Source organism: Scyliorhinus torazame, chromosome 6 (genome assembly GCF_047496885.1).
Source record: "Scyliorhinus torazame isolate Kashiwa2021f chromosome 6, sScyTor2.1, whole genome shotgun sequence".
NCBI lineage: Eukaryota > Metazoa > Chordata > Chondrichthyes > Carcharhiniformes > Scyliorhinidae > Scyliorhinus > Scyliorhinus torazame.
In genome coordinates, this window is record NC_092712.1 from 306,077,541 (window position 1) to 306,092,389 (window position 14,849).

The 14,849-nt window shown below is 49.9% G+C and overlaps 1 protein-coding gene across 1 annotated transcript in view; it reads left to right on the forward strand.

Moving 5' to 3' along the window:
• The first annotated feature begins 1,813 nt into the window (after window positions 1-1,813).
• The window catches only part of LOC140425568 (uncharacterized), a 199,478-nt gene continuing 186,442 nt past the window's right edge, over window positions 1,814-14,849 (forward strand). Inside the window, exon 1 of the mRNA XM_072510004.1 lies at window positions 1,814-2,193. Within this exon, the coding sequence (XP_072366105.1) occupies window positions 2,028-2,193 (166 nt within the window). The 5' untranslated portion in view covers window positions 1,814-2,027. The remainder of the gene's footprint in view (window positions 2,194-14,849) is intronic.

The following is a 14,849-nucleotide window of genomic DNA, read 5'->3' on the forward strand; positions in this document are numbered from 1 at the left end:
CCTCCTCTGCACCCTTTCCAATGCTTCCACATCCTTCCTATAATGCGGCGACCAGAATTGCACGCAATACTCCAAATGCGGCCGCACCAGAGTTTTGTACAGCTGCAACATGACCTCATGGCTCCGAAACTCAATCCCTCTACCAATAAAAGCTAACACACCGTACGCCTTCTTAACAACCCTCTCAACCTGGGTGGCAACTTTCAGGGATCTATGTACATGGACACCGAGATCTCTCTGCTCATCCACACTGCCAAGAATCTTACCATTAGCCCAGTACTCTGTCTTCCTGTTATTCCTTCCAAAATGAATCACCTTCCAAAATGAATCCGCACTGTCCACAACTCCACCGACTTTAGTGTCATCTGCAAATTTACTCACCCATCCTTCTACGCCCTCCTCCAGGTCATTTATAAAAATGACAAACAGCAGTGGCCCCAAAACAGATCCTTGTGGTACTGGACTCCAGTCTGAACATATCCCATCAACCACCACCCTTTGTCTTCTTCCAGCTAGCCAATTTCTGATCCAAACTGCTAAATCACCCTGAACCCCATGCCTCCGTATTTTCTGCAGTAGCCTACCGTGGGGAACCTTATCAAACGCTTTACTGAAATCCATATACACCACATCAACTGCTTTACCCTCATCCACCTGTTTGGTCACCTTCTCAAAGAACTCAATAAGGTTTGTGAGGCACGACCTACCCTTCACAAATCCGTGTTGACTATCTCTAATCAAATTATTCCTTTCCAGATGATTATACATCCTATCTCTTGTAAACCTTTCCAAGATTTTGCCCACAACAGAAGTAAGGCTCACTGGTCTATAGTTATATATAGTATATACTTGTCTATAGTATGGCACGGTAGCACAGTGGTTAGCACTGTTGCTTCACAGTGCCAGGGACTTGGATTCGATTCCCAGCTTGGGTCACTGTCTGTGCGGAATCTGCACGGTCTCCCCGTGCCTGCGTGGGTTTCCTCCGGTTTCCTCCCGCAGTCCAAAGATATGCACCTTAGGTAGATTGGCCGTGCTAAATTGCCCTTGGTGCCCAAAAAGCTTAGATGGGATTACTGGGTTACGGAGATAGGGTGGAGGTGTGGGCTTAAGTAGGGTGCTCATTTCAAGGGCCGGTGCAGACTCGATGGGCCGAATGGCCTCCTTCTGCACTGTAAATTCTATGATTTTATAAATGAAAGTTGTGAGTGATGTACAACATGCATTGATATGGGCTATTTATTATCACCACAAGTGAAAAACAAAATTACCCTTTTAAGTGAGATTCCCCACTGGAGGGGGCATTTTGGTTTCATGTCTTAAAGTTTTTTTGTTTAAGGCAATTTCCCTTTAAGGGACTGTCCCTTTAATTTGTCCCTCAGTTCATTTGATTACGTTTGCTCAGTTCTTTGTAACAAAACAGTTGGAATAGGTAAATTTATCCTCATGTCCTGTGAAAATCAAATGATATTTGTAAATGAAACACTGCAGCTACTGGCTGAGGGGAGGGGCGGCTTTGTAAGTGCAGGGGTGAAAGTTCCATTGGTTGGTGTTAATAAGTGGCAAAATCCCTTAGCCCCACATGCTCAGGTTCCCAATTGGAATCTCGCTGAGGGGGGGGTGAACGCCTATGAGTTCCCCTGCTGTGTCTGAAGATGGTTTTTGTCAAACGCTGGACCCGCTCCCCCTACTGCAAGCTTCACAATGTCTGATGGCTTCATCATTAGCGTCAGACAAACGGGGTTTGTGATGGAGATGCATCTTCAACCCTTCATAATGTGCACCAAGCCCTGGGTTGTTGATCACCCGGGAAGGCGGTGAGGATGCTGTCTAGTTGACAGACTCCCAGCACACACACACACACACACACACACTCCTTGTCCAGACCCCATGACGAAAAGGTGGGAGAGTAGGGTGGGTGGCTGCTGGGATAGACAAGACTATGGGCCTGAGGAGCCCTCCAGCTGATCAGTAAAATACCATCGGAACTTCAAAAGCCATTCCTTCAATGTCAGTTTCCACAGGCGATGTCAAGGCGCCACACACGCTTGAATCTCCCTCTCTTGTATTCCAATCCCAAAGCGAATCATTCACCCAACCAGGACCGAAATATCTCTGCCACTTTTCGGAGACTGTCACAACTTCCCGGCAGGCTCCTCCTGCACAAAGAGCTGAGCAGCAGTCTGGACAAAAGTAAGTGAAACCGTCTAATACCCAAAAATGTAATTGTCACTGGTTATTTCCACTCTGAAGTCTACCTGGGGTTCGGTAGCTGTGGTCGGGAAGGGGGTCGGCTGAAATGTTGGGAGGGTTGACCCCAAACATTCTAGCAGGGTGACTGAATTATTTCTGTGGATCTCGTTGCTTCCTCTTCCGCTTTCGGGTTGGTATCTCCCGTGTGTGTCCCCCCCCTCCCCAGTAACCAATCGAATTAATATAACAGAAACCTTCCTGGTTTGAGCTATTTGACAATATGATTAGAAATTCCAATACTTGCCAGCTATTTCAGAAATCCGGGTTCCTGAATGTTGTGTACAATGCATGTGTAACCATATCTATATAAATATGCATTATATTAAATTCTATATAAATATGTATCTACTGTAAATAATTTTAATTCAGAATGTTGTTGATAATATTGTCAAATAATATTGCTACTGGATCAACTTTGCCAATGCAGTCTGGAAGTTTGAAATTGTGTTTAAAAATCATTAAAAAGCTGCTATCAGTAAAGGTGACCGTGAAGCAGTAATAATGATAATCTTTTATTGTCACAAGTATGAAGTTACTGTGAAAAGCTCCTAGTCGCCACATTCCAGCGCCTGTTCGGGTAAGCTGGTACAGGAATTGAACCCGTGCTGCTGGCCTTGTTCTGCATTACAAGCCATCTGTCCAGCCCACTGAGATAAACCGGCCCTCTTGGATTGTCATTGAAGCTCACTGCTGTACTTGACACCCAAGACCACAGGCAGTGAATAGGCCCAGAAGGCCCTTCAGCCTGTGTGACCATGCAGTGAGATCTGGCTGATCGCCACTTCATGTCCCATCTCTTCATTCCTTTAATGTTCAAAATCTATTGATCCCAACCTTGAATGCACTCAACAATTGAGCATCCCTGGGGTAGAGAATGCCAAAGATTGATAACCCTTTGAGTAAAGACAGTTTTCCTTATCTCTGTCCTAAATGGTCGTATCCTTATCCTGAGACTATGACCCCCTAGTTCTAGACTCTCCAGTCAGGGGAGACATCCTCTTGGCATCTACTCTGTAAATCCTTTTAAGAATTTGATTTGTTTCAATGAAATCACCTCTCGTTCTCCTGCACTTTAAAGAATATGGGCCCATTCTACACAACCTCTGCTGGTGGGGCAGCCTTTAGATTCCAGGAATCAATCTAATGAATTTCTGTTGCACTCCCTTGAGGGCAGCTACATCCTTCCTTCCATAAGGAGACCAAAGCTACAGACGTGGCATCACCAAAACCGTATATAATTGCAGCAAGAGTTCCTTACATTTATACTGCAACCCCCTGAAGGCTAACTAATATACCAGGGTAGAAAATTTCCATCCTTACTCACTCCGACCTATTATGCACCTCCAGTGCTCACACCAATAGCCCTTTGTCAATGGCCGAGCAAACCATTTAGTTGGAGGAATCCATTAGAAGTCTCAGAGAGACTTCCGGTGGTGGCCGTGGAATGAGTGGTCTCACATTTTGTGGCTCCCGCTCGGGGTGGTATTTTTTTCATGTGTGCTGAGGGAAAGGTGCATGCGTGCTGAGGGAATGTAATACTCCTCTGGTGGGACTGGTCTATGGCTTATCGGGCGAGGAGTGCAATGAAAAAGAAGCAGCAGCTTGCCCGAGCGAGGAATAGAGGGGCGACGCAGGAAAAGATGGCAGAGAGTGGGGTGGGGCAGCGGTGCCCGCCCAGTGGTCTACCCAGCAGCTGGTGAACTTTCTCAACAACAAGTTCCAGGAGCAAAGGAAGGAGGCCTCAGAGGACCTGGCTAAGGTGGTGGAGCTGCTTAGGGCAGCTATTGAGCGTGTGGAGCAGAGGCTGGAGGCTCAGGGCCTGGCAATCCAGAAGATGGAGGAGTTGATGGGGGAGCATGAGGGTTGATTGACCTCGCTGGAGACGGACATGGATGGGGATGGTGACAAGTAGCCAAAAAAGGCTGAGGGAGAAGTTGGAGGATCTTGAAAACCGCCCCAGGAGGCAAAAATCTGCGGATCGTGGGGATACCTGAGGAGCGCAGGCTGCTGCGTACATGGCGGACATGTTGGAGATGGGGGAGGGGGGGGTCTTTGACTGTCTTCTCGAGGTGGATCGAGCGCACAGGGTGCTGAGGAGGAGGCTGCAGGTGGGCGAGCTGCCGAGGGAGATGGTGGTGAGGCTGCATCATTTCCCGGACAAAGAGAAGATTATGAGGTGGGCAAGGCAGACAAAGAAATGCACTTGAGAGAAGAACGAGCTGCGTATTTATCAGGATCTGGAAGCGGAGAACCGGGTACAATCGGATCAAGGCTGCCATCTACAAGCAGGGGTTGTAGTTTGGGGTTCTGTATGTTGGTCACCAGAACCAAGAGTTCTATTTGGACTCGCTGGACTCACTGAAAGACTTTACGAGAGACTTTGGACTGGGAGGAGTGTGATGCCATTGAACTTTGGAGTGGTGTTATGTGGGCTCATAGGGTGGGTGGATTGCTGAAGGTCATGGCGATGGGAATGAAGAGGGTGCGGGTGTCTTTTACTTTTTTCTTGTATGTTTGTTATTTGGGGGGATGGGGATTGAAGAGCGGACTGGAGGGAAGAGAGGTAGCCAGAGGCAGGGGCTACCATGCTAGCTGGTTGGGCTAGTTAATGGGAGTGAAGTTGGGGGGTTGTCAGGAGGAGGAGGGTGGGCGGGAGGGGGGGAATGGGCTGATTCTTTGTTTGGTTATGGGGAGGGGTGAGGGGACTGCTGGCGTGGGTGTGGTTGGTGTGACGCAGTTAGTTAGGGAGGGATGGCGGCAGACATCTTTGGGGGGGGGGCCCAAAGGAGTACGAGACACGGAATGGGTGGCGCTGCTTAAAGAAGGATTACGGTTGCCCTCCATTGTCGCAGGCATCCATTTCATTGATTCGAAAGAAGGAGAAGGACCCGGAGCAATGTGGATTGTACCGCCCGGTTTCGCTGTTAAATGTGGATGCAAAGTTGTTAGTGAAGGTGTTAGCATCACGGATATGGAACTGTCTGCTGTGTGGGATAGGAGTGGACCAGACCGGGTTCGTGAAGGGCCAGCAGCTGTCAACAAATGTGCGCCGTTTGCTCTGTGTTATAATGATGCCCATGGAGGGGCAGGAGGTGGAAGTGGTGGTGGCAATGGATGTGGAGAAGGCGTTTGATCGGATTGAATAGGCACATTTGTTGGAGGTGCTGGGTCGGTAAGGGTTTTGACAGAGCTTCGTGGACTGGGTTCAGCTGATGTACAGGGTACTGAGAGCTAGTGTCCGGACAAACAGGTCAAGTTCGGAATACTTCAGTTTGAACCAGGGGTGAGGCAGGGCTACCCGCTCTCCCCGCTGCTTTTTGCTCTGGCGATAGAGCCGTTAGCGATGGCCCTCAGGGCGTTGAGGGGTTGGCGAGGAATTGAGCGGGGAGGGGTCGAACACAGGGTTTTGTTGTGTGCTGATGGTCTTCTCTTATATGTCTAAGACCCGGTGAGAAGGTTTGACAGGATTATGGAGATCCTGAGGGAATTTGGCCATTTTTCTGGGTATAAATTGAACAATTTGGAAAAGCGAGGTGTTCCTGATTAATGGCAGAGAGCAGGAGAGGAGGCCAGGGGAGCTGTCGCTCCAGGTGGTGGGGCGAGCTTTCAGTATCTCTGGATTCCGGTGGCGCGGAGCTGGGACTAGCTGCACAAACTGAATTTGGTGCAACTGGTGGAGGGTATGAAATCGGAGAATAAGAGATGGGATGTGTTGCCTTTGTCGCTGGCAGGGCACGGTGTAGACGGTTAAAATGATGGTGCTGCCCAAGTTCTTGTTCATGTTCCAGAACCTCCCCATCTTTGTTCCCAAGTTCTTCTTTGTGGAAGGTGAATGGGATGATTTTGCAGTTCATGTGGGCAGGGCAAATCCTGTGGGTGAGGAGGGTGTTTTTAGAAAGGGGGGTGAGGGGCGGGGGGTGGTGTTGGCACTGTCATGTCTCCTGAGTTACTACTGGGCTGTGAATATCGCAATGGTCAGGAAATGGGCGGTGGAGGAGGGATTGGTTTAGGGGCGGATGGAGGCAGAGGCAGCGTCGTGGAGGGGGACTAGCTTGAGGGCACTGTTGTTGGCGCCCCTCCCGTTTGGTGGTGACCTCAGCATTGCGAATTTGGAACCAGTGCCGGCAACATTTCGGGTTGGAAGGCATGTCTCTGTGAGCGCCTACGAGCAATAATCCTGAGCCGGCGGGCTGGATGCAAGGTTCTGGGAGTGGCTGCGGATGAGGATAGAGTACCTCAGTTACTTGTTTGTAGGGGCTAGGTTTCTGGGCCTGGAAGAGCGAGAGGAAACGTATCGGTTGTCTAAGGGGAATAGGTTTAGGGACTTGCAGGTGAGGAACTTTGTGAGGAGAGAGGTGCCGTCCTTCCCGGGACTGCCACCTCCGGTGTTACAAGAAAGGTTGTTGTCCGAAGGTGACATTGGGGAGGGGAGAGTGTCTGATATTTATGGAGAGCTGATGGAGAGAGAGGGGGCGTTCCAGTGGAGGAGATTAGGCACAAATGGGAGTAGTTGCAGAGGGGGGGAGGAGTTGGGGAGGGGGGTGGTTGGGGGTGGTTGGGGAGTGGGGGAGGAATTGGGGAGGGGGGGAGGAGTTGGGGAGGGGGGTGGTTGGGGGTGGTTGGGGAGTGGGGGAGGAATTGGGGAGGGGGGGAGGAGTTGGGGAGGGGGGGAGGAGTTGGGGAGGGGGGGAGGAGTTGGGGAGGGAGGGGGGAGTTGGGGAGGGAGGGGGGAGTTGGGGAGGGAGGGGGGAGTTGGGGAGGGAGGGGGGAATTTGGGAGGGGGGAGGAGTTGGGGAGGGGGGAGTTGGGGAGAGGGATCCCCAAGTGTTTTCGGGATCCTTAAGGGGGAGGGGGAGCAGCCCCAAGTCGTGGTCCACATAGGTACCAACGACATAGGTAGGGATAGGGATGTAAGGCAGGAATTCAGGGAGCTAGGGTGGAAACTTAGATCTAGGACAAACAGAGTTATTATCTCTGGGTTGTTACCCGTGCCACGTGCTAGCGAGACGAGGAATAGGGAGAGAGAAGAGTTGAACACGTGGCTACAGGGATGGTGCAGAAGGGAGGGTTTCAGATTTCTGCATAATTGGGGCTCATTCTGGGGTCGGTGGGACCTCTACAAACGGGATGGTTGACACCTGGACCAGAGGGGTACCAATATACTGGGGGGGAAATTTGCTAATGCTCTTCGGGAGGGTTTAAACGAGTTCAGCAGGGGCTTGGGAACCTGAATTGTAGCTCCAGTCTCCAGGAGGTTGAGAGTAGTGAGGTCATGAGTACGGTTTCAAAGTTGCAGGAGTGTACCGGCAGGCAGGAAGGTGGTTTAAAGTGTGTCTTCTTCAATGCCAGGAGCATCCGGAATAAGGTGGGTGAACTTGCGGCATGGGTTGGTACCTGGGACTTCGATGTTGTGGCCATTTCGGAGACATGGATAGAGCAGGGACAGGAATGGTTGTTGCAGGTGCCGGGGTTTAGATATTTCAGTAAGCTCAGGGAAGGTGGTAAAATGGGGGAGGGGTGGCATTGTTAAGTCAAGGACAGTATTACGGTGGCAGAAAGGACGTTTGATGAGGACCCATCTACTGAGGTAGTATTGGGCTGAGGTTAGAAACAGGAAAGGAGAAGTCACCCTGTTAGGGGTTTTCTATCGGCCTCTGAAAAGTTCCAGAGATGTAGAGGAAAGGATTGCAAAGATGATTCTGGATAGGAGCGTAAGCAACAGGGTAGTTGTTATGGGGGACTTTAATTTTCAAATATTGACTGGAAACGCTATAGTTCAAGTACTTTAGATGAGTCTGTTTTTGTCCAATGTGTGCAGGAAGGTTTCCTGACACAGTGTGTAGATAGGCCAACGAGAGGTGAGGCCATATTGGATTTGGTACAGGGTAATGAACCAGGACAGGTGTTAGATTTGGAGGTAGGTGAGCAATTTGGTGATAGTGACCATAATTCGATTACGTTTACTTCAGTGATGGAAAGGGATAGGTATATACCGCAGGGCAAGAGTTATATCTGGGGGAAAGGCAATAATGATGCGATGAGGCAAGACTTAGGATGCATCGGATGGAGAGGAAAACTACAGGGGATGGGCACAATGGAAATGTGGAGCTTGTTCAAGGAACAGCTACTGCGTGTCCTTGATAAGTATGTACCTGTCAGGCAGGGAGGAAGTGGTCGAGCAAAGGAACCGTGGTTTACTAAAGCAGTCGAAACACTTGTCAAGAGGAAAAGGAGGCTTATGTAAAGACGGGACATGAAGGTTCAGTTAGGGCACTCGAGAGTTACAAGTTCGCTAGGAAGGACCTAAAGAGAGAGCTAAGAAAAGCCAGGAGAGGACATGAGAAGTCTTTGGTAGGTAGGATCAAGGATAACCCTAAGGCTTTCTATAGATATGTCAGGAATAAAAGAATGACTAGGGTAAGAGTAAGGCCAGTCAAGGACAGTAGGGGGAAGTTGTGCGTGGAGTCCGAGGAGATAGGAGAGGTGCTAAATGAATATTTTTCATCAGTATTCACACAGGAAAAAGACAATGTTGTCGAGGAGAATACTGAGATTCAGGCTACTAGACTAGTAGGGCTTGCGGTTCATAAGGAGGAGGTGTTAGCAATTCTGGAAAGTGTGAAAATAGATAAGTCCCCTGGGCCGGATGGGATTTATCCTAGGATTCTCTGGGAAGCTAGGGAGGAGATTGCTGAGCCTTTGGCATTGATCTTTAAGTCAACTTTGTCCACAGGAATAGTGCCAGAAGACTGGAGGATAGCAAATGTTGTCCCCTTGTTCAAAAAGGGGAGTAGACACAACCCCGGTAACTATCGACCAGTGAGCCTTACTTCTGTTGTGGGCAAAATCTTGGAAAGGTTTATCAGAGATAGGATGTATAATCATCTGGAAAGGAATAACTTGATTAGAGATAGTCAACACGGTTTTGTGAAGGGTAGGTCGTGCCTCCCAAAACTTATTGAGTTCTTTGAGAAGGTGACCAAACAGATGGACGAGGGTAAAGTAGTTGATGTGGTGTATATGGATTTCAGTAAAGCGTTTGATAAGTTTCCCCACGGTAGGCTACTGCAGAAAATACGGAGGCATGGGGTTCAGGGTGATTTAGCAGTTTGGATCAGAAATTGGCTAGCTGGAAGAAGACAAAGGGTGGTGGTTGATGGGAAATGTTCAGACTGGAGTCCAGTTACTAGTGGTGTACCACAAGGATCTGTTTTGGGGCCGCTGCTGTTTGTTATTTTTATAAATGACCTGGAGGAGGGCGTAGAAGGATGGGTGAGTAAATTTGCAGATGACACTAAAGTCGGTGGAGTTGTGGACAGTGCGGAAGGATGTTACAAGTTACAGAGGAACATAGATAAGCTGCAGCGCTGGGCTGAGAGGTGGAAAATGGAGTTTAATGCAGAAAAATGTGAGGTGATTCATTTTGGAAGGAATAACAGGAAGACAGAGTACTGGGCTAATGGTAAGATTCTTGGCAGTGTGGATGAGCAGAGAGATCTCGGTGTCCACGTACATAGATCGCTGAAAGTTGTCCCCCTGGTTGAGAGGGTTGTTAAGAAGGCGTACGGTGTGTTAGCCTTTATTGGTAGAGGGATTGAGTTTCGGAGCCATGAGGTCATGTTACAGCTGTACAAAACTTTGGTGCGACCGCATTTGGAGTATTGCGTGCAATTCTGGTCGCCGCATTATGGGAAGGATGTGGAAGCATTGGAAAGGGTGCAGAGGAGATTTACCAGAATGTTGCCTGGTATGGAGGGAAGATCTTATGAGGAAAGGCTGAGGGACTTGAGGCTGTTTTCGTTAGAGAGAAGAAGGTTAAGAGGTGACTTAATTGAGGCATACAAGATGATCAGAGGATTGGATAGGGTGGACAGTGAGAGCCTTTTTCCTCGGATGGTGATGTCTAGCATGAGGGGACATAGCTTTAAATTGAGGGGAGATAGATATAAGACAGCTGTCAGAGGTAGGTTCTTTACTCAGAGAGTAGTAAGGGCGTGGAATGCCCTGCCTGCAACAGTAGTGGACTCGCCAACACTAAGGGCATTTAAATAGTCATTGGATAGACATATGGACAATAAGGGAATAGTGTAGATGGGCTTTAGCGTGGTTTCACAGGTCGGCGCAACATCGAGGGCCGAAGGGCCCGTTCTGCACTGTAATGTTCTATGTTTTATGTTCTTGGGGAGGGGGGGGGGGGGAGTTGGGGAGGGGGGGAGGAGTTGGGGAGGGGGGAGTTGGGAAGGGGGAGGGGTGTTGAGGCTTGGGCTGTGGAAGGAAGTCCTGTGGAGGGTGAATACGACCTTGTCATGTGCGAGGTTATGCCTCATCCAATTTAAGGTGGTGCATAGGGCCCACGTGATGGTTGTGGGTCGATCCACAGTCTCCGGGTCCTTGCCCTTCTTTAAAATGAGTGGAATCATTTCTCTTATTTCTCTCAGTGAAATAAATTTAAGATTCTGAGACAGTGGGGGAATCTCCCCCCCTCATCATTGACTGATTGTACATCTCAACTAGCAGGGACCCCCAGCTCCAGCCCAAACGTTTTATAGAACTCGCCTGAGAACCCATCCAGACCTGGGCCTTCCCCGCCTGCATCGGCCCCACGCAGTCCATCACCTCCCTCAGCCTGATCAGGACCGCCAGTCCCTGCACCTTTGTCTCCTCAATCCTTGGGAACTTCAACCCATCCAAAACCCGCCTCATCCCTCATCCCACTGGAGGCTCCGAATTATACAATCTCCAGTGAAAAGCCTCAAAAACCCTGTTCACCCTTTCCGGCTCCGATACCACCATGTTCCTATCATCTCTCATCCTCCCAATCTCCCTCGCCACTGCCTGCTTCCTCAACTGGTGTGCAAGCATCCTGCTTGCTTTCTCCCCATACTCATATACCACCCCTCTGGCTCTACACAATTGCCCCACCGTCTTTCCCGTGGACACCAGCCCAAACTCCATCTGAAACCTCTGCCTTTCCTTTAGTAGCACCTTCTCAGGCCCCGCCGAGTACCTCTGGTCCACCCTCAGAATGTCCTCCACCAACCTCAACCTCTCAGCCCACTCCACCCTGTGCACTGGAATCGATATAAATTCTCCCCTTCCCACCGCTTTCAGTGCCTCCCACAACCCAGAGGCAAAAACTTCCCCCGTCTTATTCTGCTCCACAGAATTCCCAATGGCCACCGTCACACTCTCACAAACCCCCTTATCCGCTAATAACCCAACATCCAACCTCCATTGCGGCCGCCGAGCCTCCCCCTTCGCCATCCGCAAGTCCACCCAATGTGGCGCATGGTCAGAAACCACGTTCACGGCGCCCCCAACCCCCCCCCCCCCCCCCCCCCCCCCCCCCCCCGTACACCTCCTTCGGAATTTCTGCTAAACCCGCTGCTGAAAATCCAATTCACTGGCACCCCTCCAACTTCCCACTCACTAACACAAACCTACACCAGGGCCATTTACAATACTTCCCACCCCAAAAGCCACCCTCTTATTGATCAACACCGCCACCCCCCCTCGTCTTCATATCCAATCCTGAATGTAACACCCTGCCCCATTCAGCCCTTCCTCAACCTCATCTGGTTCCCCAGCTTCAGGTGCGTCTCCTGAAGAAACACAACGTCCGCCTTCAAATCCCATCGATGCGCGAAAACGTGAGACCTTTTAACCGGCCATTCAAATCCTGAGCGTTCCATGTAATCAATCAGGGGGGGGGAGCCGGCGTGTCAAAATAAAACTCTCGAATCTGGTGCGTGATCCACAGACGAACAGGATAAACACCCCAAACTTCACTCCTTCCTTGTAGAGAGCCGCTTTGATCCAATTGAAACGGACCCGCTGCTAGGCCAACTCTGCACCCTGGTCCTGGTAGATCCTCAGCACGTTTCTTTCCCAGGTGCATTTTCTCATCTCCTTCTCCCACTTCAGTATCTTCTCCTTGTTGAGGAAATGATGCAGCCGCACCACTATCATCCTTGGCGGCTCCTCAACATCCTGTACGCGCGATCCACCTCTGGGTGTGGGGGGGTGGGGTGGGGGTGGGAAACGGAGGACAGTCAAAGACCTCCTCCCCCACCAACTTCTCGAACATATTCACCACGTACTTTGCGGCCTCAATCCCTTCAGGCAGCCCCGCAATCTGGAGATTCTGCCTCCTGGAACGATTCTCCAGGTCATCCACCTTCTCGCTCTCCGCAGCGAGCACCATCTCCGCCTCCAACGAGGCCAGCTGGTCCTCATGCTCTCCCACTCACTCCTCCACCTTCTGGGCCCCCAGACCCTGCACCCTCCAACTCCTCTGCCATCTTTTGCTCTATCGCACTGTGAATAATCTCTCGTCCAGTCTGCTGCCTCTTACCCGTTACGCTCCTCGTCTTGTGAGCCATAAACCAGCCCAACAACGGAACACTTCTATTTCTCAGTGCTCGTGCACCTCACACCACCAAATACCCCTTAAATCAGGTGACAAAAGAACCAAACAAATCTATCGTGAGCGGGAGCCACCAATTGTGCGGCCACTCACTCCATGGCCACCATCGGAAGACTCTTACTGTGCACCTTTATGTTCCTCATTGGTTTGCATTCTCATTCTCCTTTCCCTTAATCAGTTTCGTGGTCTTCCTTTACTGGGTTCTCAATTGTTCCCAATCCTCAGACTTGCAACTTTATTCTGGCAGCCTTGGAGGCCGCTTTGTTTGATTTGATGCAAGCTGCGGCTCTCAAGGTCGCCACGGCCCTGCACGTTGATGAATTGGCATCCTTCCAACATCCAGCAGGTGACACGACAAACATTTCTCAGTTGCTGAACACTTGCAATCAAGGAGGACACAGGTGCTCAGTTTGCAGGGCCCCAGGAATATTATCACCTTCCCGATGAGAAAGCAAAAATACGGCGGCTGTTGGAAAACCGGAAGAAAATGTTGGAAAATCTGAGAGGGTCAGGCAGCATCCGTGAGGAGTGAAGCAGAGTTAACGTTTCAGGCCTGTAACCTTGCCTCAGAACGGAAAATCTCCCCTTGAAGTGAAGAGCATGAGAAATGCCGGCATCTGGCTTATTTAATGTGAAGTAGTCATGGCAACCAATGTCACACGTGCTCCGAGCCTCCATGAACAGGTGCTCCATCAGAGCTCAACAATCGCCTCAGCCCCATTTTGGCAAGTTGTGCAATTCAGCCCCAATGAGACATTAGGCCAAATAATTGCTGAAACAATTGGGAATTTGTGTGGAGGGGGGGGGGGGGGGGGGGGGTGAGAAAGGTATCTAGCAGTTCAGTAGTGCCTGGAATGTACCTTGATATGTGGGTCCGAATGTTCATTCGTTAGGGGCCAAGGCTACAGGATTGTTTTCCTAGGTGTTGCGTAGGGAGTATTGAATCGTTTGGGTCTTGAAAGTGCAGGAAGAGCACAGGCCTCCACTGAATCAAGTCTGATTCCGATAATTCACTCTCTTATGGACATGTACGTCCCCCTACCTGTTCGTCAGGGTACCTAGGGAATGGAGGCCTCTCTTTGAACAGTATCACACAATCCTTTACATCCACATGAGCAAGCCTATTGTTACTGTCCCATCTGAAAGTGCTGCACTCCCTCCGTACTGCACTGAAGTGTCAGCCTGGATGACGTGGTCAGATCCCTGGGGTGGAACTTGAACTCACCACTTTCCGACTCAGAGGGCATGGCTGACACTGTTCTCGTTTGAATTGCAGTGTGCTGTTATTAGTCACTGACTTAGCAGCCAAGGTCCGATTCAGGGCCTGAGCACAATCTGAGTCAAAGCCCTTTCTGGCAAAACATTTAGATGTTTTTCATGATTTGACTGCATTCCATGAGTTAGAGTTTTGATCACCCTGACCTTCATTAGCAGTGTGTTGAAATGTTTGTGTAGAAAGTACAACCCAGTCATTAAAATGCTCACAACTCAGTTCTGCCTGCTTGATGCTTAAAAGCAGGAAACACATTGCAGCCCGTGAGAAAGTGATTCAAATACAAAGAGAAAAATTCCAAGGAATGGTAGCTGGACTAATAAACGAGTGGCCTGAGACATGAGTTCAAATCCCACCATTGCAGCTGAGGGATTTATAATTAATTAGTTAAGTAATAAAAAGTTAGTATCTGTAATAGTGATCCTGACTGGATTGTTGTTCAGACAAAATCCATTTGGTTCACCTTCAGGGAAGGAAATCTTACCTCCTTATCTGGTCTGGGCCACTTGTGACTCTAGACCCTTGGCTGCCCTCTGAAACGGCAGTCACTTGTATTAAACTGACGAGAAAGTAAAATACTGGATGGGCCTCGTGACATCTGTTGGACACGACAAAGGCACACTGACCACTGGACCCTGCAAAGCCCTTCTCATTCACATAGGGCCACCCCACAGACTAATCAGGAAACAGCTTGGCATGGTCAGAATCACCAAATCATTCCTCCAAGCCAATGTCCCAGCCCCCTTCATTATTATCCCAGGATCCTTTCCCGCTGACAGGACAGGATCACCAGATGTGGCGGCCCACTGGTACTCGGGCGAGAGCGAGTGGCTGTGGAAGTCCTCCGGACCCCATGGTGACTCATGGCAACAGATCAAACATGTGCAAGGACACCTC